The sequence below is a fragment of the Zophobas morio genome, unplaced genomic scaffold (assembly GCF_036711695.1).
Source record: "Zophobas morio isolate AGI-343-1 ecotype UQ-CSIRO unplaced genomic scaffold, CSIRO_AGI_Zmor_V1 ptg000040l, whole genome shotgun sequence".
Taxonomy (NCBI): domain Eukaryota; kingdom Metazoa; phylum Arthropoda; class Insecta; order Coleoptera; family Tenebrionidae; genus Zophobas; species Zophobas morio.
The window spans coordinates 5889443-5905521 of NW_026972145.1; the positions used below are offsets into that span (position 1 = coordinate 5889443).

Consider the following 16079-nt stretch of genomic DNA (forward strand, 5'->3'; position numbering starts at 1 on the left):
ACTTCAGCTTTACCTGAAATGAATATTACAAAAAACGTACAAATCGATAACAATTTCAGTAAAAAAATTTAAATTTGAAAAAATATGGATAACCATTTTTGAACATTTAAAAAAATGCTTCGCGCAGCCAATGTTTTAAACATGATTTAGAGAATTTTCGATTACCACTTTCACGGCTACTACAATTCTTTAAAAGTCACGAACAACACAGAAATTTTGAAGGTACAAAATAACAAGATAATATTGAGCTTTATACATTTTCAAAAATATACCTGTGTTGCTATTGACGAAATAAGGATAACGTCATAATTTTTACGATGTTAACTCAAAATTTTTGGATTTGTTTTATAGACTGCGAAGAATCGACTGAAGTGATCGAGTGTTTTTTGTAATTTTATTCCCAGTAGAGAACAAGAGATATTCGCTTAAAAGTTTACAAAATATTTTCAAATCTTCGCTGTGCTTTTAAATATTAATAATAATAATAAGGCTTTATTCCCAACAGGTTTACACCCAATAACAAGGAAAACTAAATATTATATGTATATAAAAAAATTGTCACCATGCAATGTTTCAGCTGGTTTAATTTTTTATTTCGCCAAGAATTAAAAATAAATAATCATGTAATAAGCATTACTAAAATAAGATACCAACCTACTAAATTTTGAAATAATATACCGTAATACTTGTTTAGTTCTGATATAATAATAATCAGTTCTGTTTTTTTTTTTTGTATTTTTGTATATATTTTTTCCATTAGCGCCGCAGAGATTACTTTTGATTTAAGTATACTACAGTTAAGGAATTTAATGTTTTTGCCACACTTAAAATAAAAAATTATATTTTACTAACTACAACAGTCAGACATTTTTAACACCAAAATGTGATACGAATTCCACTAAAAACTTTGGATTGTCTCCCCATTTTGAAAAATGTAACAAAAACAATAAAGCATTCATATGAAAAAAAAATAAGTTAGTATTCGTTAATCCGAAATTTAGTAGGCTATGTGTTGGTTTCGAAGCGCACAAGTAGCTAATGCTATGTAATATCTTACTATCAAATATGAGATTTATTCCATGAGGAATAATAGAGGTGTAAAATTTTAGTTTTTGTAAAATTGTAACCTGCTGTATCTACTGTATCTATCTAGTTTAAAAATTCGCTGAAATTTGCGCTCAAAATGCAGCCCGTCATTTTGTCTAATTTTCAAATTGACGTTTTTAGTTTTTTTTTTACACATTTTTCAAGGGACTCTGTTAACTTTGTATGGTCATTATTTGTTTGTTGTTCTCAGATGAACTAAGCTAGTAAGTACTTAATCATGAAATCTAAAAAAAAAAAAGAAAAAAAAAAGAAACTCAAGAAAGAGTTGTTTAGTTGCGATAGATTCTTCCTTCTTGATATGTAGTTGGTTTATTTATTAATACTGGTATTTTAAAAAAATATTGGCAAACCAACGGTTGCTTCCAAATCTATTACAGTCAAAGGATATTTTATTAAGACTTTCTCATTATTCTTATACTTTTCTCAACTGTGTAGTATAATTGTAGTTTCAAAAATTTGTAAAAAGGTAACCAATAAATTGTATCCAATATTTTCTTGTTCCTGCTGTATTATAAAAATAATTCAAAGAGCTCACATAACTTCAACATCCTGCTCTTTCTTTATAATTGCTGCTGCCTAGAGATTGAACACACGACAAAACGATCGTTTTGGAACATTTGAAAGTCAAAAAATGCAGTGGAAGAAAAAAAAATGCTCGCACCCCGTCCAACAAAAGTTTTGTAATCGCGGTCCGCACAAAAATCCCGAAGCCCCTCTCATATCTATCGTAAAAAAAGGGGTCGCCGAAACCCTTTGTAATGCAAATGCGCCCCATACGAAACCATCCCCCACGCATGCTCCACGTGTCCGCTTGCCCCAAATTGCCCCAAATTACCCCAAGAAGCATTACGCAACAGCCCTCGCATCCGTCTAGCGTCGGTGGCGGCGTTTCCGTATTATTGATCCAGACTTATCTAGCTGTCTAGACGTTGTGGTAGACACTTACCCCCTTCGCCTCCAAACCCCCAACGGGGGGCGACGACCTCCAAACCCCCATCCGAGCCCAGCGGCGCACGTCGCGCTCGCAACCCCGCGGGACGCCGCTGCCTCCATGTGATTTCCTGGGAATGGACCCATCCAAGTAACCTCAAAGTGGGCGCTTTTCGGGCGCGGACGGGCCGCCCGCCGCCGCCCGGAGCCGGGCGGCCGCCGCGCCGCCGGCACTCGCGCGGGGCCTCCGGGGGGCGCCTTCTCCGCCGAAAAAGCGAAATTAGGTCAACCCGAGCCTGCCTCCAACCTCGCACGGAACGACGGCCGCCGACCGCCGCCAGATCACTGGACGTGGGGGCGGCGGGCCTGCCGCCGCCGCACCGCCACAAACACACAGGATTTCACGCGATAACTGCGAAAAAAACGTTGAATCCGCGAGATTATTTCAATATCAACTACAAGTTTATTCGCGAATTCATCGCAGAGACATCTGGTGGGTTTGATTCGAGGTGAAATTCGCGAATGACGCGCGGGAGTTTTCAAATTTTTGAATTTTCGAAACGGATGCTTACGGTTCCGACGCGATTTTTTCGCCGAAATTCGATTTCATCTGCACCGGGATAGGGTCGACGTGGTTGTGAAGGACGGGGGTCGGTCGCGGATACACATAAATCGATTAAACATCGGGGACACCCTTCGTCACGAATAATCCTACTTAATCCACCCCTGGCCCCTCCGGAACGCTAATGAGGCCTTTAATACTTCTAGAGGGGTTGTTATAATTGATATTTTTTTGACCACAGAAGTAGGCGGTGAAATGGGGGGGACGCCATTTTGTTAGACGCCATTGCACTTTTCACCCGAATCCTTCGATAACTACAAGTTAAAAACGAAAGCGAACGCAAGAACGAAATTTCTTTCTTCGTTTCATTTCGTAGGAAAGATAATTTGATATAAAAAAAATATATCAGCACAGACAACAACCCAGCAATAGAAAGGATGTTACGTTCAAACGTCATCAGAGGTCGCTGTAATCGCAACACCGTTTAACACTTTTTACAGGTTTTTGTGATTTTTTAGGTTATGTAGGTTATTTATTTATAAATATTGTATAAATACACGTAACCCTATAACACTGCGTATTTTTCGTAATTGTAATTTTTCTTTGCAGATATAAGATTTTTTTAATACACAATTTGTGTGGAAGGCAGTTGTCGAAGATTCCTTTTTTTAAAAAAGTGTTGCAATGCCTCCTCAGTTCTATTTAATTCTGGTAACGTAATGTGTAATCCCAAGAGTTTGGATTCTGACGTCAGTTTTAATTTCACAGTTGTCAACAGCCGTTGCCTCTGCGAAAGTGTCTCTATTCAAGCTGGAAGGCGAAGTGAGTGGACAAGAGTTTGTCTACTACAAAATAATGCACCCAGGGAACTTGCTGCTAGTTCTAGAGAGCGCGTACGAAAGTTAATTTTGCTAAAATTTTAATTATAACTTTGCGTTTATAGTGAAGGTGATGCCGACATGTATATTTCTGAGAAGACACCTTCTCCGACATACCACCCAGATACCTATGATTTGCATTCGGCAACCTGTGGGACAGACTCAGTGACCATTCCCAAAAAGTGGGACTAATGGTTTTAACAGCCATTTCAATTCTTATTTTTTCTTGTTTACAGCCTGAAGAGACCCATGGCAGTTGGTATATATGGGTATTCCGCTTATAATAAGTTCACTCTGGAGGTCTATCAGATGCCAGATGCTGATAGTGCTTATTTATATGACGAGGAGGAGCTTAATAGAGATTCTGCAGATAATGGTGACACTATGGTCAGCGAAAAGAAAGATACCAGGAAGGTGGGTTCCAAGGTGAAGAAGAAGTTGAAGAATATACCAAACGGCTTGTGGCCGTTTTTGGAGCTGTTTGAGATGCTGTTTTTATGATTGTTTGATCTAGGCGTAATTTTCTTAGTGACCTGTTGACCTTTTTCCATATGCAAGTACCTTTTTTTAAAAAAAAAACCTCTATTCTTACTTTAACGTGGGCTGTGTTATCTATTTTAAATGATATTTATATATGAAGTTGTGCCATTTTTGCCTTTATTAAATTGGAGTGATTGAAAGAATTTGTTTTACAATACAAAATTTACCATCATTGTATTGTTGGTTGTCTATTCTGACTCAAAGAAAAATCTTAAAAGTGTACATTTTTCGTACTTCTACGACGTAGAAAATACATTTATGGCGATTAAGAACAAACTGAATGAAAATACACAATTTCTTTTCATACTTGTCCTTTTGTCGGTTCCTTTTTACTTCCCGAGCGTAAGCTAAGGAAGTTTTGTAATCGACTCCATCGCCCGAATCCCTACTCCGGTGTTTTCTCGACCTTTCATGCCCCTACATTACGAAGAAATAGGTCTCCCGTTTCCGCACCAACAATTTTATAATGTGATCTCCAAAATTTACAATTGTAATTTGTTTTTATTGTTATAAGAGATAAATAAGATATTCCTGCATGTGTAATGTATGAATCTGCGTTGAGTTTTCACACACATCCAGATTTTAAAAAAAGTCAAAGTGGTTTAACGACATTTTGCAATTTGACAACGAAACTCTGAAATCTTGTAATCGTTTTAAGGTTATCGTAAGCATGGTAAATCGTTAATCAAAATTTATTCGTTTATCCCCTTTCAAAAAATTGATGACGTTATCTCAAAATTTTGGCGAATATATCCTCTCTGAAATAAGGAAACAAATTTTGACTCTGTACTTGTGGTGTATCATGCACTCATGGTTTTTAGAATTACTTATACGGGGAAATTAAAAAAAAATCCAAAATCGAAAAGGTGGAAAATCGAAAAATTGCAAACTGAAGAAGTGAAGAAACGAAAAACTGACACATTGAAAAACTAAAAATCGAAAAAATGTATGAATTGGAAAAATAAAAAACGGATCGAATCGAAAAATTATAGAATCGTCAAAATTGTAAAGTCGAAAACTGTAACATCGTAAGATTGAAAAAGTAAAAATCGAAGAATTGAAAAATCGTATAAATTAAAACGTTATAAAATCTAGTAACTTAAAAGCGGAAAATTCTAAAATTGTAAAATTGAAAAAGTGGAAAATCTTCAAAATTATGATTATTACGATCAACGAAAAATTGATAAAATAAAGAAAAGGAAAAGCCGAAACGGAAAATTGCAAATCGAAAAATTGAAAAATCGAAAACTTGAAGAAATGATAAACTGAGAAGATTGAAATTAAAAAATCAATAAAATATAAAATCGGAATACTAAAAAATCGAAAAACTGTTAAAATAAAGCTAATAAAAACCCGAAACGACAAATTGCAAATCGGAAATTCGAAGAAACATTGGAAAAAATAAAGGAATTAAAAAACCGAGACGAAAAATTGAAAAATTAAAAATTGAAAACTCAATGATGCGGATGATATGATGAAACTTGTGAAGTGATGATATTGGTTATTACATTTTTGTTGTTGAATTTAATTGTTGTTTTTGGTCCATTGATTTTTATAATAATAGAGAAACTCAAATCGAAAAATTGCAAAATCTAAAAATTTAAAAACTCAGGTCAAAAAAGCTGCGAGAGTGTTACTTACGCCAGTGGTTTTTACCTTTTTACTTTATAGAGGTTATCAGAAAACAAAAATTGCAAACAATTTTTATAATTTTTCAGAGAGGCGGTATTTGTTCAGCTACACTTCAGGGGCTAGGAAAGTTGTGTCGAAATAACCTTTGATACAATTTTTTGAACATAAATAAGAATTAACTGAACTGACCTTTTGTCGACGATACGCTTTAATCAATATATCATATTAAATTTTCCTGTTGTTATGCAACAAACAATACACCACTGCCATAAGGTTGGTAACCCTGTCAGGGGCAACGACCAACCACTTGATTAATCACACCAATCCTCGCCGAAAAAGCCTCCATCCCCCGCACCCATCTCGCTCCTCCTTGCACCGATCCGCAATCTCTCTCTCTCAATCGCGCCGCATATATAACCGAGCGCTTGCTGGATTTATCGACTGCCTTTTAAATAATGCTCGAGTAACGAAGACACCGTTCAGGGCCAAAGGGGTGAGTTTTACGTAATTTCATCAATGAAAGTTGACATATTTTTGGGTTTAGGACAAAAATGAGTTGCGAAAACGAAGAATTACCGCTGCCTTCCCCTACGACCGCGCAAGCGATTAACGTTGTGTTCGAGGCATCCACACAGACCCCCACAAACGAGGACTGCGAGTCGCCCCTGTTCACCCCCAAGGGGTATTGTCTGAGGACCGCGGAGCACAGCAGCAGTGCGCTCAGTAATATACAAAAGATGAAGCAGCAAGGACAGGTCTGTCGTAGACTAGTTTGTAGTAGTAGTGGAGGCTTTGACCTTCGTGGGCGTTTGCCCGATCAATTTCGACAGTTTTATAATAGTTACGTAGTAAATGTTTAATTGGGGTTTTATTGCACGTCGTTTTCTTTTGTAGCTGTGTGACATTACGTTAAAAATAGGCTTAGAGAGGTTTAGAGCCCATAAGGTCGTTTTAGCGTCGGTTAGCCCATACTTTTTCGCCATGTTCAACGGTACGTTGGTTCTCGGGCAAGTGTGAAAGGAGGCGTAGAAATGCAAAAAAAAAATAATAATAAAAAATTGCGTTTCTACATTTCCCTTTCATACTGTGGCCTCCTCTAATGCTCCGCGTCTAGGCGACATGAAAGAACACGGCCAAACCGAAGTTACCATCCACGACCTGGACCCCACGGCCATCGATCTCCTCATCGAGTACGCCTACACCGGCCAAATCGTCATAACCCCGGACAACGTTCAAGTCCTCCTGCCCGCCAGCAGCGTCCTGCAGATGCAGGAAGTGCGCGAAGCCTGCTGCAAATTCCTCTTGAGGCAACTGCATCCGACCAACTGCCTCGGAATAAGAAGTTTTGCCGATACTCACTGCTGCAAAGAGCTGCACCTCAAGTCGCACGTCTACGCCCTGCAGAATTTCCAGCAGGTGGTGGCCACCGAGGAGTTCCTCCTTTTGCCCTTTGAGGAAGTCAAAGAGCTCATTTCCAACGGCCAGTTGAACATCTCTTCCGAGGAAGACGTGTTCACGGCCGTTTTGAACTGGGTTAAGCACGATTTGGCCGAGAGGAGCCAGTTCATTTCGCGGGTGAGTTAAAATAGTTTTATCTTGTTGTTGGATGAAAGTAGGTCGATTGAGGTAATGGAGATAAGAAAATAAATTGAAACGCGGATGGTTTAATTGGGGCGTAGGCGCGGGTCAGGTTACGGCGATTACAATTGGAATTTATTCGAATGCTAATTCGTAAAAACAAAACCTCAGAAATTCTCCACAAAAAAATCAATTAATGATTGTGATCTGTGTAGTGTTCTACCCAATTTTTATGTAACTGGACTAAAAATTTTGAATAAGTACAATGTAATAAACATAAAACCTCTCTGCGATTATGCATATGTTTAGTACATATTAAAGAAATGTGACATGTATAGTTGGTTGTCTACCCAACTTATAGTTACTAGACATTGTATGAATGTTTGCAATTATTTTTGCAGCTGATGGTCCATGTCCGCTTGCCCCTCGTCAACCGCGAGTTTCTCATGACCCGAGTGGACAGCGAGCGCCTCATCCGCGACGACAGCGAGTGCCGCGAGCTGCTACTGGAAGCCATGCGTTACCACCTGGCCCCCGAGCGCAGGTGCGCCTTATCCACCACCCGTACCATCGAGCGCAAGCCGAAAGGGGCCGATCCGTACCTGTTCGCGGTCGGCGGGGGCTCCCTCTTCGCTATTCACGCCGAATGCGAGGTCTACAACCCCAAAACCGACACGTGGTCGGTGATCGCCCCCATGCTGTGGCGCCGCTCGCGTTCGGGCGTTACCGGCTTGCGTCGGTTGCTGTACGTGGTGGGAGGATACGACGGCAACTCGGATCTGGCCACTGCCGAGTGCTACAACCCGCTGATTAATTCGTGGAGTCCGATCACGCCCATGGGGACGAAGAGGTCTTGTTTGGGTAAGGTTGGTTGGACGTTCTCGTGCGAGATTGAATGGGACGAATTTCTAGGAATCTGCTCGTTCGACGGACTGATTTACGTCTGCGGGGGCTACGACGGGGCGTCGTGTCTGAGCTCGATGGAGCGGTACGACCCGTTGACGGGAATATGGTGCAGTTGTCCCGCGATGAACACCAGGAGGCGCTACTGTCGCATTGCGGTGGTGGAAAACTGTGTGTATGCGCTCGGCGGTTTCGATTCCACGAATTATCAGGCGTCGGTCGAGAGGTTTGATCCGAGGGAGGGTACGTGGGCGCCTATACCGTCGATGTCGTCTAGGAGAAGCAGTTGCGGAGTGGTGGCTTACGACGGTCATTTGTTTTGTATCGGCGGCAATGACGGGACCATGTGCATGTCGAGCGGAGAGAAATTTAACGTTCGAAGGAACGCATGGGAGCCCATCACCGCCATGCATAATCGAAGGTAAGAATATAGTGGCGATGTCTCTTTTAACAGGGTTCCCACTTTTCTGGAAAAAAACCGTGAAGTCGGGGAATTTGCCCAAAAAACCTGGAATTTCTAACCATTTATTACCTATAATTCATTTAATCATTAAAAAAAGTACCCGCGTGGATTTCAAGTGTTTTCACTTTTCTCGTGTTGGTTATTAACTTCTAAAAAATCTTTTATGTCAGCTTTGGTCATGGAATTTTTGTCTGCGAAGACCTGGAAAGTCAGCGTATGTCAGGGAATTTGATGCACAACTTTTAGTGGGAACCCTGTTTAAATACATAGTTTTCATTATAATTGTTATTATTACCATCATTTTTCAGATCAACCCACGAAGTAGTCGCCATGGACGGATTCATTTATGCACTAGGTGGTAACGATGGGTCTTCGAGTTTAAATTCTGTCGAAAAATATGACCCTAAATTAAATAAATGGGCGGTGGTGTCCTCTATGTCGATTCGTCGAAGTTCGGTAGGAGGCGCTGTTTTAGACTGCATAAATATCGAGTACGTCTTAAAGCAGACGATGAGTTGAATCATAGTACAAAAGAATCCGTGCAATTATACAAATTTCGACGTTCTGTGATAACAAAAAGAACCAAAAATATGAAACGAAGTTACGAGTATTCTAAGTCAAATATTTTATATTTATATGGGGTTAAGCACTTGATCGTGTTGAGTTTATCGTGGGGCGCACTTTACTATTTTATTATTTCCTACGCTGAGGAATTTGAAACGGAAAAGTACAGTGGTGCCCCCTTTTATGGTTATTCAAGCTTATAACCGCATATATGGTTTAAGTAGTATTCACATTAGACCTTTGATGTATTCTATTAAGCGATGTAGTTTATGTGCACAGTTTTAGATCGACTAATGGACCCGAAACGATCGTAGCTTGGCCTAAATCATTTAAACACTGCCATTGTTGTGTAGCCTGTGTCCGGAATTAAATAAAATCGAACACTAAGAATGTTTTTATTGTGTAACATGACATTAAAAAAATAATAAACAAGTATAAATGCAGCACTTTGTCGCCAATCGTCCCTTATCCAGACATTCGATCGGCGAATTGCCAGGCCAAACTTACAACCGTCTTGTTCTCATTCTGACCACCCATTTGCACAGTTTCGGTTTCGTCAAAACCTAAAATGGGTACCAAAATCAAACAAGACTTCGTAACAATCTGACGTTTTATTTGACGCTTATCTGAATATTTTTACAAATAGTAACAAACAAATATTCATGGAAAGAGGGCTTATATAAAACTTAACGCTCGCTACATTTACAATTATACTCAGTCCTTACGTTTGAGTTTCTCAGATTGTTCGTCAAACTCCTTATCTGAGATATTCAACATTAAGCTATTACCGCTAAGATATACTCGGTTTTGTGAATTGGCGATCTGAAAGCACACTTTCAGTTCAAGAGAGTACTAACAAAAAGAAAATGCCACTTACGGTTCTGGAGATATTTTGGGCCGCTCGGATTTTCCGCAACTTCAAATAACCCGGGTTTTGGGAAATGGCTTCACCTAAGTAAGATTTAGTTAAGAAAAAAGTGACAATAATAAAGTTAAACTACGTAGACCTGGTTAGTCGACTATGACTAAACTATAGTACTAGACTATGAGTCAGAAGCGACTTACCAGCAACTTTCCACCATTACTCACAAATTAAGGAAAATAAAAGTTACAATCTTAAAATTTCGCTAGCGGTTTAGTGAAAAAACGGCGACATGCAAAATGCAATGAATATCACACGTAACCAAAAGCAATTTTCATATGAAAAGGATATCATTTTGGCGGCTTCAGCTTCACCCTCAGCTTGTACAATTTTCTGTTGCCTCTCCTGCTTCGCCCTCTCGACGATAAAAGCCGCTCGCTGCGCCTCCTGTTGTGCAACTTGTTTGGATTCGACGGCAGCCGTGTATTCTTTACCGAAAGACAATTCCGTTATTGACACATCATCCAAGATTATGTTAAAGTCTCTCGCGCGCTCGGTCAATTCTCTTCGAACCAAAAGAGACACTTGTTGCCGTTGCGTGATCAATTGTGCAGCGTTAAATTTAGCGACGACCGACTTGAGAACTTCATTACAAATCGAGGGTAGGACTTTCTCATCATAGTCCAACCCTAACTGCCTATATACAATTGGTAACTGCGTCGCGTTCGGTCTGGACAGAACTCTCAATGAGATATTCACCATTTGTAAGTCTTTGGAACCTGTGGGCGACGAGATCTTCCTAGGCCTCGATCTACGAACAACGTATCAACAACGTAACACATACATTGGAAATCTTTTACCGGATGTCGTAAATAATAGGGTACTGGAACCAAGGAACACGAAAATGCAACCCTTCCGTGTAAATGTCTTTCTGTATGCCTCCAACTCGATTGAACATGATGGCACGGTGGCCCCCTTCAACTAAGAGCACGTGAATTCTCTTACTGATGTTTTTTTGTGGGCTGAGCACGTACCTGTGTACATCGACTGGGAAATTCCGTAAGCTGCGGCGCCTCCTACGACGAGAAGTTTGAGCCCCAGGCCCAGGCCAGGGGGGCCCCCTTTGCCAAATTTGCCGGCGAGATCGTTGAGCTTGCTTTGAGCCATTCGTGAGATGTATTTACACAGTTACACAACAATATAAAATTACGAAAACGTGACTTCGACGCTTGCAGTAAAATGGCTACTTGACATTAATGACGCACAGGAATGCCAATCGTAGACGGAAAATTCCTGTATCCCGTATTGCGGAAATTTGGATTGGAAGTGGCGAAGATCACCCGAACGGTATACTTCACTTGCAAAATGAAACCGGCGAGTACTTGTTCATTTTCAAAGCGAAATAAACCAAGGAACGGGATATTATATGAAAAGCATAACATACATTTTGATTTTTTTTCCAAAAATGTGGATGTGTAAGATGATTTGCCAGTTTTTGGTTAGCGTGTTACCATCTGCATGATATTCTTAACACACATACAATTTTACGACAATCGGCCCAGTAGTTTAATAAAAATCCGGATAGACAAAAAGAAAATTAAACACAAATATCTAAAGATGTAGTTTCTTGACGTAGCGAAAACAGCTTCGTTTAAATTGCCTTGCAATTTACGCTACATCTTATTAAATACGTAGATTAATATACTATGTAAACAAACCATTACCTTGCATCTGCCGATTACGGCAAACATTATTTATACACAATGATAAAAACGTTCAAGGTTTAATTATCTCCAACTCGTAATATACATGTCTCGTTATCAGTTCTGATTCACAGTTGAAAATAGGTGCACAGACTGATAAAATAAAAAAACAACCGTACATTCCTCGTTAAGTCTGCGAACTGTGATCACGTTCTTGGTAAGTACTTTAAAAACTTTATTTTCTTAAAATCATCCCACTACTTGACAGTAATTGAAACGATCCTTATGTCGTCGTACGGTTTATCCGTCTTGGCGTTGGTCTTAACGTTACTAATATTCTGCACCACCTCCATCCCCTTCACCACTCTCCCGAACACCGTATGCTTATTGTCCAGCCACGGCGTCGGCGTAAGCGTAATAAAAAATTGACTTCCGTTGGTATTCGGGCCGGCGTTCGCCATACTAACAGTGTATGGCCTGTCGTGTCTCAAATGCGGCCTGATCTCGTCCTCGAACTCGCCGCCCCAGATGCTCTCCCCGCCCGTGCCGTTTCCCGTGGGGTCGCCCGTCTGCACCATGAACCCCTTGATAACCCTAGAAAAAAAATTGGCCCAAGGTTATTTCGATAGAACTTCCCTCGTCCCTGAAGTACAGCCCAACAAATCCCATTTATGGTTGCCAACTAAGGTATCTTGACCCACAGACTCCGGGTATCTCTGGGTTCAGACATGTTAATGTAAAAAAAAGCGCTGTAGCTTGACCGTAAGCTTCACTGACACGATAAAATATCGTTGGCCTAATTTTCAAAGTGCGCAACTGGAATTTTTCCGAAAATGAGATTTTGATGTTTCTAATCTGATTTAGAAAAAGACACTACGTTCTCATCACCTGTGGAAGATGTGACCGTTGTAGTAGCCGTTCTTCGCGTGAACGCAGAAATTCTCGACCGTCTTCGGCGTGTCCTTCATGAACAGCTTGACGTGGATGTCGCCGAAGACGGTGTGAATGACCGCGTTCTCGTAGAGGCGCTGGACGGCGGGGTTGTCGGTGGCGGCGAACGTGTCTTCTTTGGACGGCTTCTCGTTGAAGACGTCGCGGTCTTGGTCACCTTGGAGGTCGTCGGGTTCGCGTCTGCTGAAAAGGTAGAAGCGCGACTTCTTGTAGGCGGTGCACACGAAAGTGGGGTCGGGCTGGATGGCCTCGAGGGTCGGGTTGTTGGAGGCTTCGATTTCGAGGGTGACGGCAGCTTTGCCCTTCTTCGCTGAACCTTGAAAAACGAGAGAATTCCCAGCAAGGTTAAAGTACAAACAGGCAATATGGAGAATTCGAAAACATTTTTGTTTATCGAATTGAGTACGATTATGGTGGCGGCACCGTTTCCATTTTTTTTTAATGTTTAGTCGTTCGTTTTTATTATAATTGTAAATTTATTCCACGGATTATTGTTATTATTATTATTTATAAATATGCAACGCTGTTCCATACGTCCGATAAGGTCGACAAAGCCATGAGTTAAATAAAAACTCCATTCTTCATGCTCCATCTTTTAGTTATTTGCGTTTAATTTTGTTTTTATTTCTTGAGCGTAAGCTGTCTATCTGTCGTCTAATCATCGCCACCATCAATAGGATGACGTCACCTCCAAAATGTACAATAATATATATTTTTTAATTTTATAAAATAAGAACATTTTACAATTTAACTTTAAAACTGCAAAACCGAATGCTCTGAAATCTTGCAGCCGTTTCAAGGTTATCGCAAGCACGGACATCATTAATCAAAATTTATCCGTTCATTCCCTCCCGTCCGCAAAAAAATGATGACGTCATCTCAAAATTTTGTAATACAAAAACTCATTTAAAACAAACGCGTAACACAATTCTTTACATTTAATTCAACATTACATATACCTATATCTTATAATTTTTCTAAAAATCTGGATTTATTTGCCTTTTTTCTCTCACACTCATAAATTTTTTCGTTCCGATCCCTATTTCCTTATCTCTCCGTCAGTGTTTGTCCTGTAACTTATCATTTACTTACATCTTTTCCCATACCGTCTCCTCTTTTAAAAATTAGCAAGCACATCTAGATTTCACTAAATTCGAACGCTGTTGTTTTACAGAAATGGACGAAGAAACCGTCGTGTTCGAGATCCAGGTCGACAAGAAAGTCTTCGAGCAACTCTTCAAAGAAAACAAACACTTCAAAGATAGCTACGAGCGCCTCGTCAAGAGCGGGAGTTCCCTAAGAGCCCTACACGACGAGATTGCAACCTTAAAGCTCGAAAACAAAAATTCAGAGCAAACCATCAAAAATCTTGAAAGTGAAAACAGCAAACTGAAAAATTTGGAACCAGACTTCCAAAGCAAAAAGATCGAAGATCGACTGAGCGAAAGTAGCGAAAATGTTACAAACTTAGCCGAAGAACTCCGAAAGACTAAAAAACTGCTATTAAAAGCGGAAGCGGAAAACAGGCAATTGGACAAAGACAATCTAAATCTGGAGCTCCAAGTGAAGAATTTAAGTAGGAAATTGCGACTGGAAGAGGAAAGAAACAAATCGAACGACTTAGCCCATGCGGAATGTAAACTGTTGAAGCTAAAATTGCAATCGGTCGAGAACGAGAAAAAGTACCTTCTGGAAGAGTTCGAAAAGGAAAGAAAGATCATAAGCAAACAAAACAAACCCAGAGTTGCTAAGTTGGAGGAGAACTTGAAGTACCTGAGGAGATGGATAGAAAAAGAAGCCAGAGAACGCCGTCCTCACGAGTTAGAAGAAGTAAAGTCTTTGAAGGAGCAAATACATATTCTGGAGAATGATAAAATCGACCTTATCGAAGGATTCGAGTTGGAACGAAAAATTTTCCAAAAAATCGTTAAAGCAAACGGGAATTACGACCTACCTTGATACAGAGCGATGTCCAGCAGCCTTAAATTTTCATTTTTTCCTATAATTCGTACACACTTGTTTGAATATAAATTCACCAATTTAATCCCCAATAAAGTAGCGTACATTATGAAGTGGCCGCTGTAATCAAATACAATGTTTGCTAAGGACATAGCTTCTGATTTTTCCAAATCACGTTCCACTGCCATTCTTCGCCCGAATTCCATGTTTGGAAGTTGTTGTGTCGCTTGCTGCAGTTCAGTGAAGCGTGGTAAAGTCTCATCCAGGACCCTAACTAACTTTCCGGTTACAAAATTGAAAACCCTGACTCTACGGTCGGTGCAAATGGTGGCGAAACGCGTACCATCCGGCGAGAAAGCCAACCCAATCGGAGTCGTTTTGTTTTTGGCAAATTCAAACAAATCTGTGTCAAGTTTTGAATCGAATTTGACGTTCTTTGGAAAAATGCAATCCTGTTTTAAGCTCGTCCAATATTCGAGAATTCCTGCTTTATCTACCGACACCACAACGTCATATTTATGATTATATTTAATCAAAACAACCGCTTGCGTGTGTATCTTCTCTAAAACTTTCAAAGCCTTGTTATCCGACCTTCCATCATAAATATATATTTTCGGGGAATCCGCATCTGTAACGGCTAAAGCGTGCACCGGGTCCCCAGGCCCATGCACCCACTCCACTTGATTCGGCACATATTCAAACTTCATCATATTGATCATGTCAAAGTTAATCACATCGAAGATCTTCAACGACTTATCCAGAGAAGCTGAACAGAACAAAGTTCCTTCGACGTTGCACGCGATTTTCGTGATGGGGCCCAAATGGCTTCGGAAGTGTTTGACGAACTCGATTCCGGTTTCCACTTTCTTCCAGAATTTGATGTGGCCGTCGTAGCTGGCCGTTATGATGAAATCGGTGTTGGAGACAACGCAGTGCGTGATGACGTCTCGATGCATGTAGCTTTTCTCGTAAGACTCGGCGCAGGGGAGATTGTCGAGATAGAGACCTTCGTGGGATAGGCGGCGGCGCTTTCTGGGCTGCGGCGCTTCGGTGGGGGAGGGCCCCACGAAGTCATGAGAGTTTTCGTTGTCTGACATAACCTTCAAAATGGACTTTGGGTTAGGTTTGCAAATGAGGATTTTTGATATTTACGTACCGAAATAAATGAAGAAACGATGCGAAATATCCACGGCGAAGTTATTTAAATGCGTACGAAAAGGTTAAAAACGATTTTTAATTTTTTGAAAAACGAGCTACCGCTAATGTAAGACCTCTTAAGACCAAGATAGGTAGCTCCAATACATCACATTCAAATTGTAGATTAGTGTATTTTTAATTATATATTTATATATAAAACTATATATATTTAAAGTGTTGCATTTGAGTTGAAGGGCGAGGGAAGTTATGTCCAAATAGGTAACCTTCCTTTTATTTCTGTTTTAGCCGA

General features: G+C 40.2%; 6 protein-coding genes across 7 annotated transcripts in view; 3 read left to right on the forward strand and 3 right to left on the reverse strand.

The window, feature by feature from the left end:
* LOC135140406 (uncharacterized) overlaps positions 1–2479 on the reverse strand; it is a 64573-nt gene extending 62094 nt beyond the window's left edge. Inside the window, exon 1 of the mRNA XM_064070935.1 lies at positions 2054–2479. Within this exon, the coding sequence (XP_063927005.1) occupies positions 2054–2184 (131 nt within the window). The 5' untranslated portion in view covers positions 2185–2479. The remainder of the gene's footprint in view (positions 1–2053) is intronic.
* A 582-nt stretch (positions 2480–3061) lies between these two features.
* Positions 3062–4160, forward strand: LOC135140545 (UPF0669 protein C6orf120 homolog). Of its 2 annotated transcripts, none has more exons than XM_064071142.1 (5): positions 3062–3122; positions 3209–3310; positions 3368–3492; positions 3543–3659; positions 3714–4160. In XM_064071142.1, the coding sequence occupies exons 2-5, from the start codon at positions 3284–3286 to the stop codon at positions 3976–3978; spliced, it is 534 nt and encodes a 177-aa protein (XP_063927212.1). In that variant the 5' UTR covers positions 3062–3122; positions 3209–3283; the 3' UTR covers positions 3979–4160. The 2 variants fall into 2 exon arrangements, with proteins under 2 accessions (XP_063927212.1, XP_063927211.1); XM_064071141.1 differs by having other exon boundaries at positions 3070–3158.
* A 1839-nt stretch (positions 4161–5999) lies between these two features.
* LOC135140586 (kelch-like protein 17) lies at positions 6000–9437 on the forward strand. The gene is made up of 7 exons (XM_064071197.1): positions 6000–6142; positions 6194–6404; positions 6544–6640; positions 6764–7224; positions 7629–8088; positions 8140–8551; positions 8902–9437. The coding sequence occupies exons 2-7, from the start codon at positions 6201–6203 to the stop codon at positions 9110–9112; spliced, it is 1845 nt and encodes a 614-aa protein (XP_063927267.1). The 5' UTR covers positions 6000–6142; positions 6194–6200; the 3' UTR covers positions 9113–9437.
* Positions 9438–9536: 99 nt separating this feature from the next.
* On the reverse strand, positions 9537–11299 carry LOC135140588 (prohibitin-2). The gene is made up of 6 exons (XM_064071199.1): positions 11054–11299; positions 10880–11000; positions 10371–10830; positions 10035–10112; positions 9883–9979; positions 9537–9720 (listed from the first exon to the last, which is right to left on the reverse strand). The coding sequence occupies exons 1-6, from the start codon at positions 11184–11186 to the stop codon at positions 9623–9625; spliced, it is 987 nt and encodes a 328-aa protein (XP_063927269.1). The 5' UTR covers positions 11187–11299; the 3' UTR covers positions 9537–9622.
* A 487-nt stretch (positions 11300–11786) lies between these two features.
* LOC135140587 (peptidylprolyl isomerase domain and WD repeat-containing protein 1) lies at positions 11787–15922 on the reverse strand. The gene is made up of 4 exons (XM_064071198.1): positions 15789–15922; positions 14628–15732; positions 12611–12989; positions 11787–12316 (listed from the first exon to the last, which is right to left on the reverse strand). The coding sequence occupies exons 2-4, from the start codon at positions 15727–15729 to the stop codon at positions 11980–11982; spliced, it is 1818 nt and encodes a 605-aa protein (XP_063927268.1). The 5' UTR covers positions 15730–15732; positions 15789–15922; the 3' UTR covers positions 11787–11979.
* LOC135140589 (trichoplein keratin filament-binding protein-like) lies at positions 11849–14781 on the forward strand. The gene is made up of 2 exons (XM_064071200.1): positions 11849–11939; positions 13848–14781. The coding sequence occupies exon 2, from the start codon at positions 13850–13852 to the stop codon at positions 14630–14632; it is 783 nt and encodes a 260-aa protein (XP_063927270.1). The 5' UTR covers positions 11849–11939; positions 13848–13849; the 3' UTR covers positions 14633–14781.
* Positions 15923–16079: the final 157 nt, after the last annotated feature.

Bases quoted from the DNA above. Each gene is read 5' to 3' on its own strand.
- LOC135140545 (XM_064071142.1), top strand. From the start codon at position 3,284: ATGCCTCCTCAGTTCTATTTAATTCTG. The intron at 3,311-3,367 runs GTAACGTAATGT...TTAATTTCACAG, and splicing joins CTCAGTTCTATTTAATTCTG to TTGTCAACAGCCGTTGCCTC. The intron at 3,493-3,542 runs GTACGAAAGTTA...TTGCGTTTATAG, and splicing joins CTGCTAGTTCTAGAGAGCGC to TGAAGGTGATGCCGACATGT.
- LOC135140586 (XM_064071197.1), top strand. From the start codon at position 6,201: ATGAGTTGCGAAAACGAAGAATTACCGCTGCCTTCCCCTACGACCGCG. The intron at 8,089-8,139 runs GTAAGGTTGGTT...ACGAATTTCTAG, and splicing joins GACGAAGAGGTCTTGTTTGG to GAATCTGCTCGTTCGACGGA. The intron at 8,552-8,901 runs GTAAGAATATAG...ATCATTTTTCAG, and splicing joins ACCGCCATGCATAATCGAAG to ATCAACCCACGAAGTAGTCG.
- LOC135140588 (XM_064071199.1), bottom strand. From the start codon at position 11,186: ATGGCTCAAAGCAAGCTCAACGATCTCGCCGGCAAATTTGGCAAAGGG. The intron at 10,831-10,879 runs GTAAAAGATTTC...CGTTGTTCGTAG, and splicing joins CCTATTATTTACGACATCCG to ATCGAGGCCTAGGAAGATCT. The intron at 9,721-9,882 runs GTAAGGACTGAG...TACCCATTTTAG, and splicing joins ACAATCTGAGAAACTCAAAC to GTTTTGACGAAACCGAAACT.
- LOC135140589 (XM_064071200.1), top strand. From the start codon at position 13,850: ATGGACGAAGAAACCGTCGTGTTCGAGATCCAGGTCGACAAGAAAGTC.
- LOC135140587 (XM_064071198.1), bottom strand. From the start codon at position 15,729: ATGTCAGACAACGAAAACTCTCATGACTTCGTGGGGCCCTCCCCCACC. The intron at 12,990-14,627 runs GTAGGTCGTAAT...TCGTTTTTCAAG, and splicing joins GGACATCGCTCTGTATCAAG to GTTCAGCGAAGAAGGGCAAA. The intron at 12,317-12,610 runs GTGATGAGAACG...TTTTTTTTCTAG, and splicing joins AACGGTCACATCTTCCACAG to GGTTATCAAGGGGTTCATGG.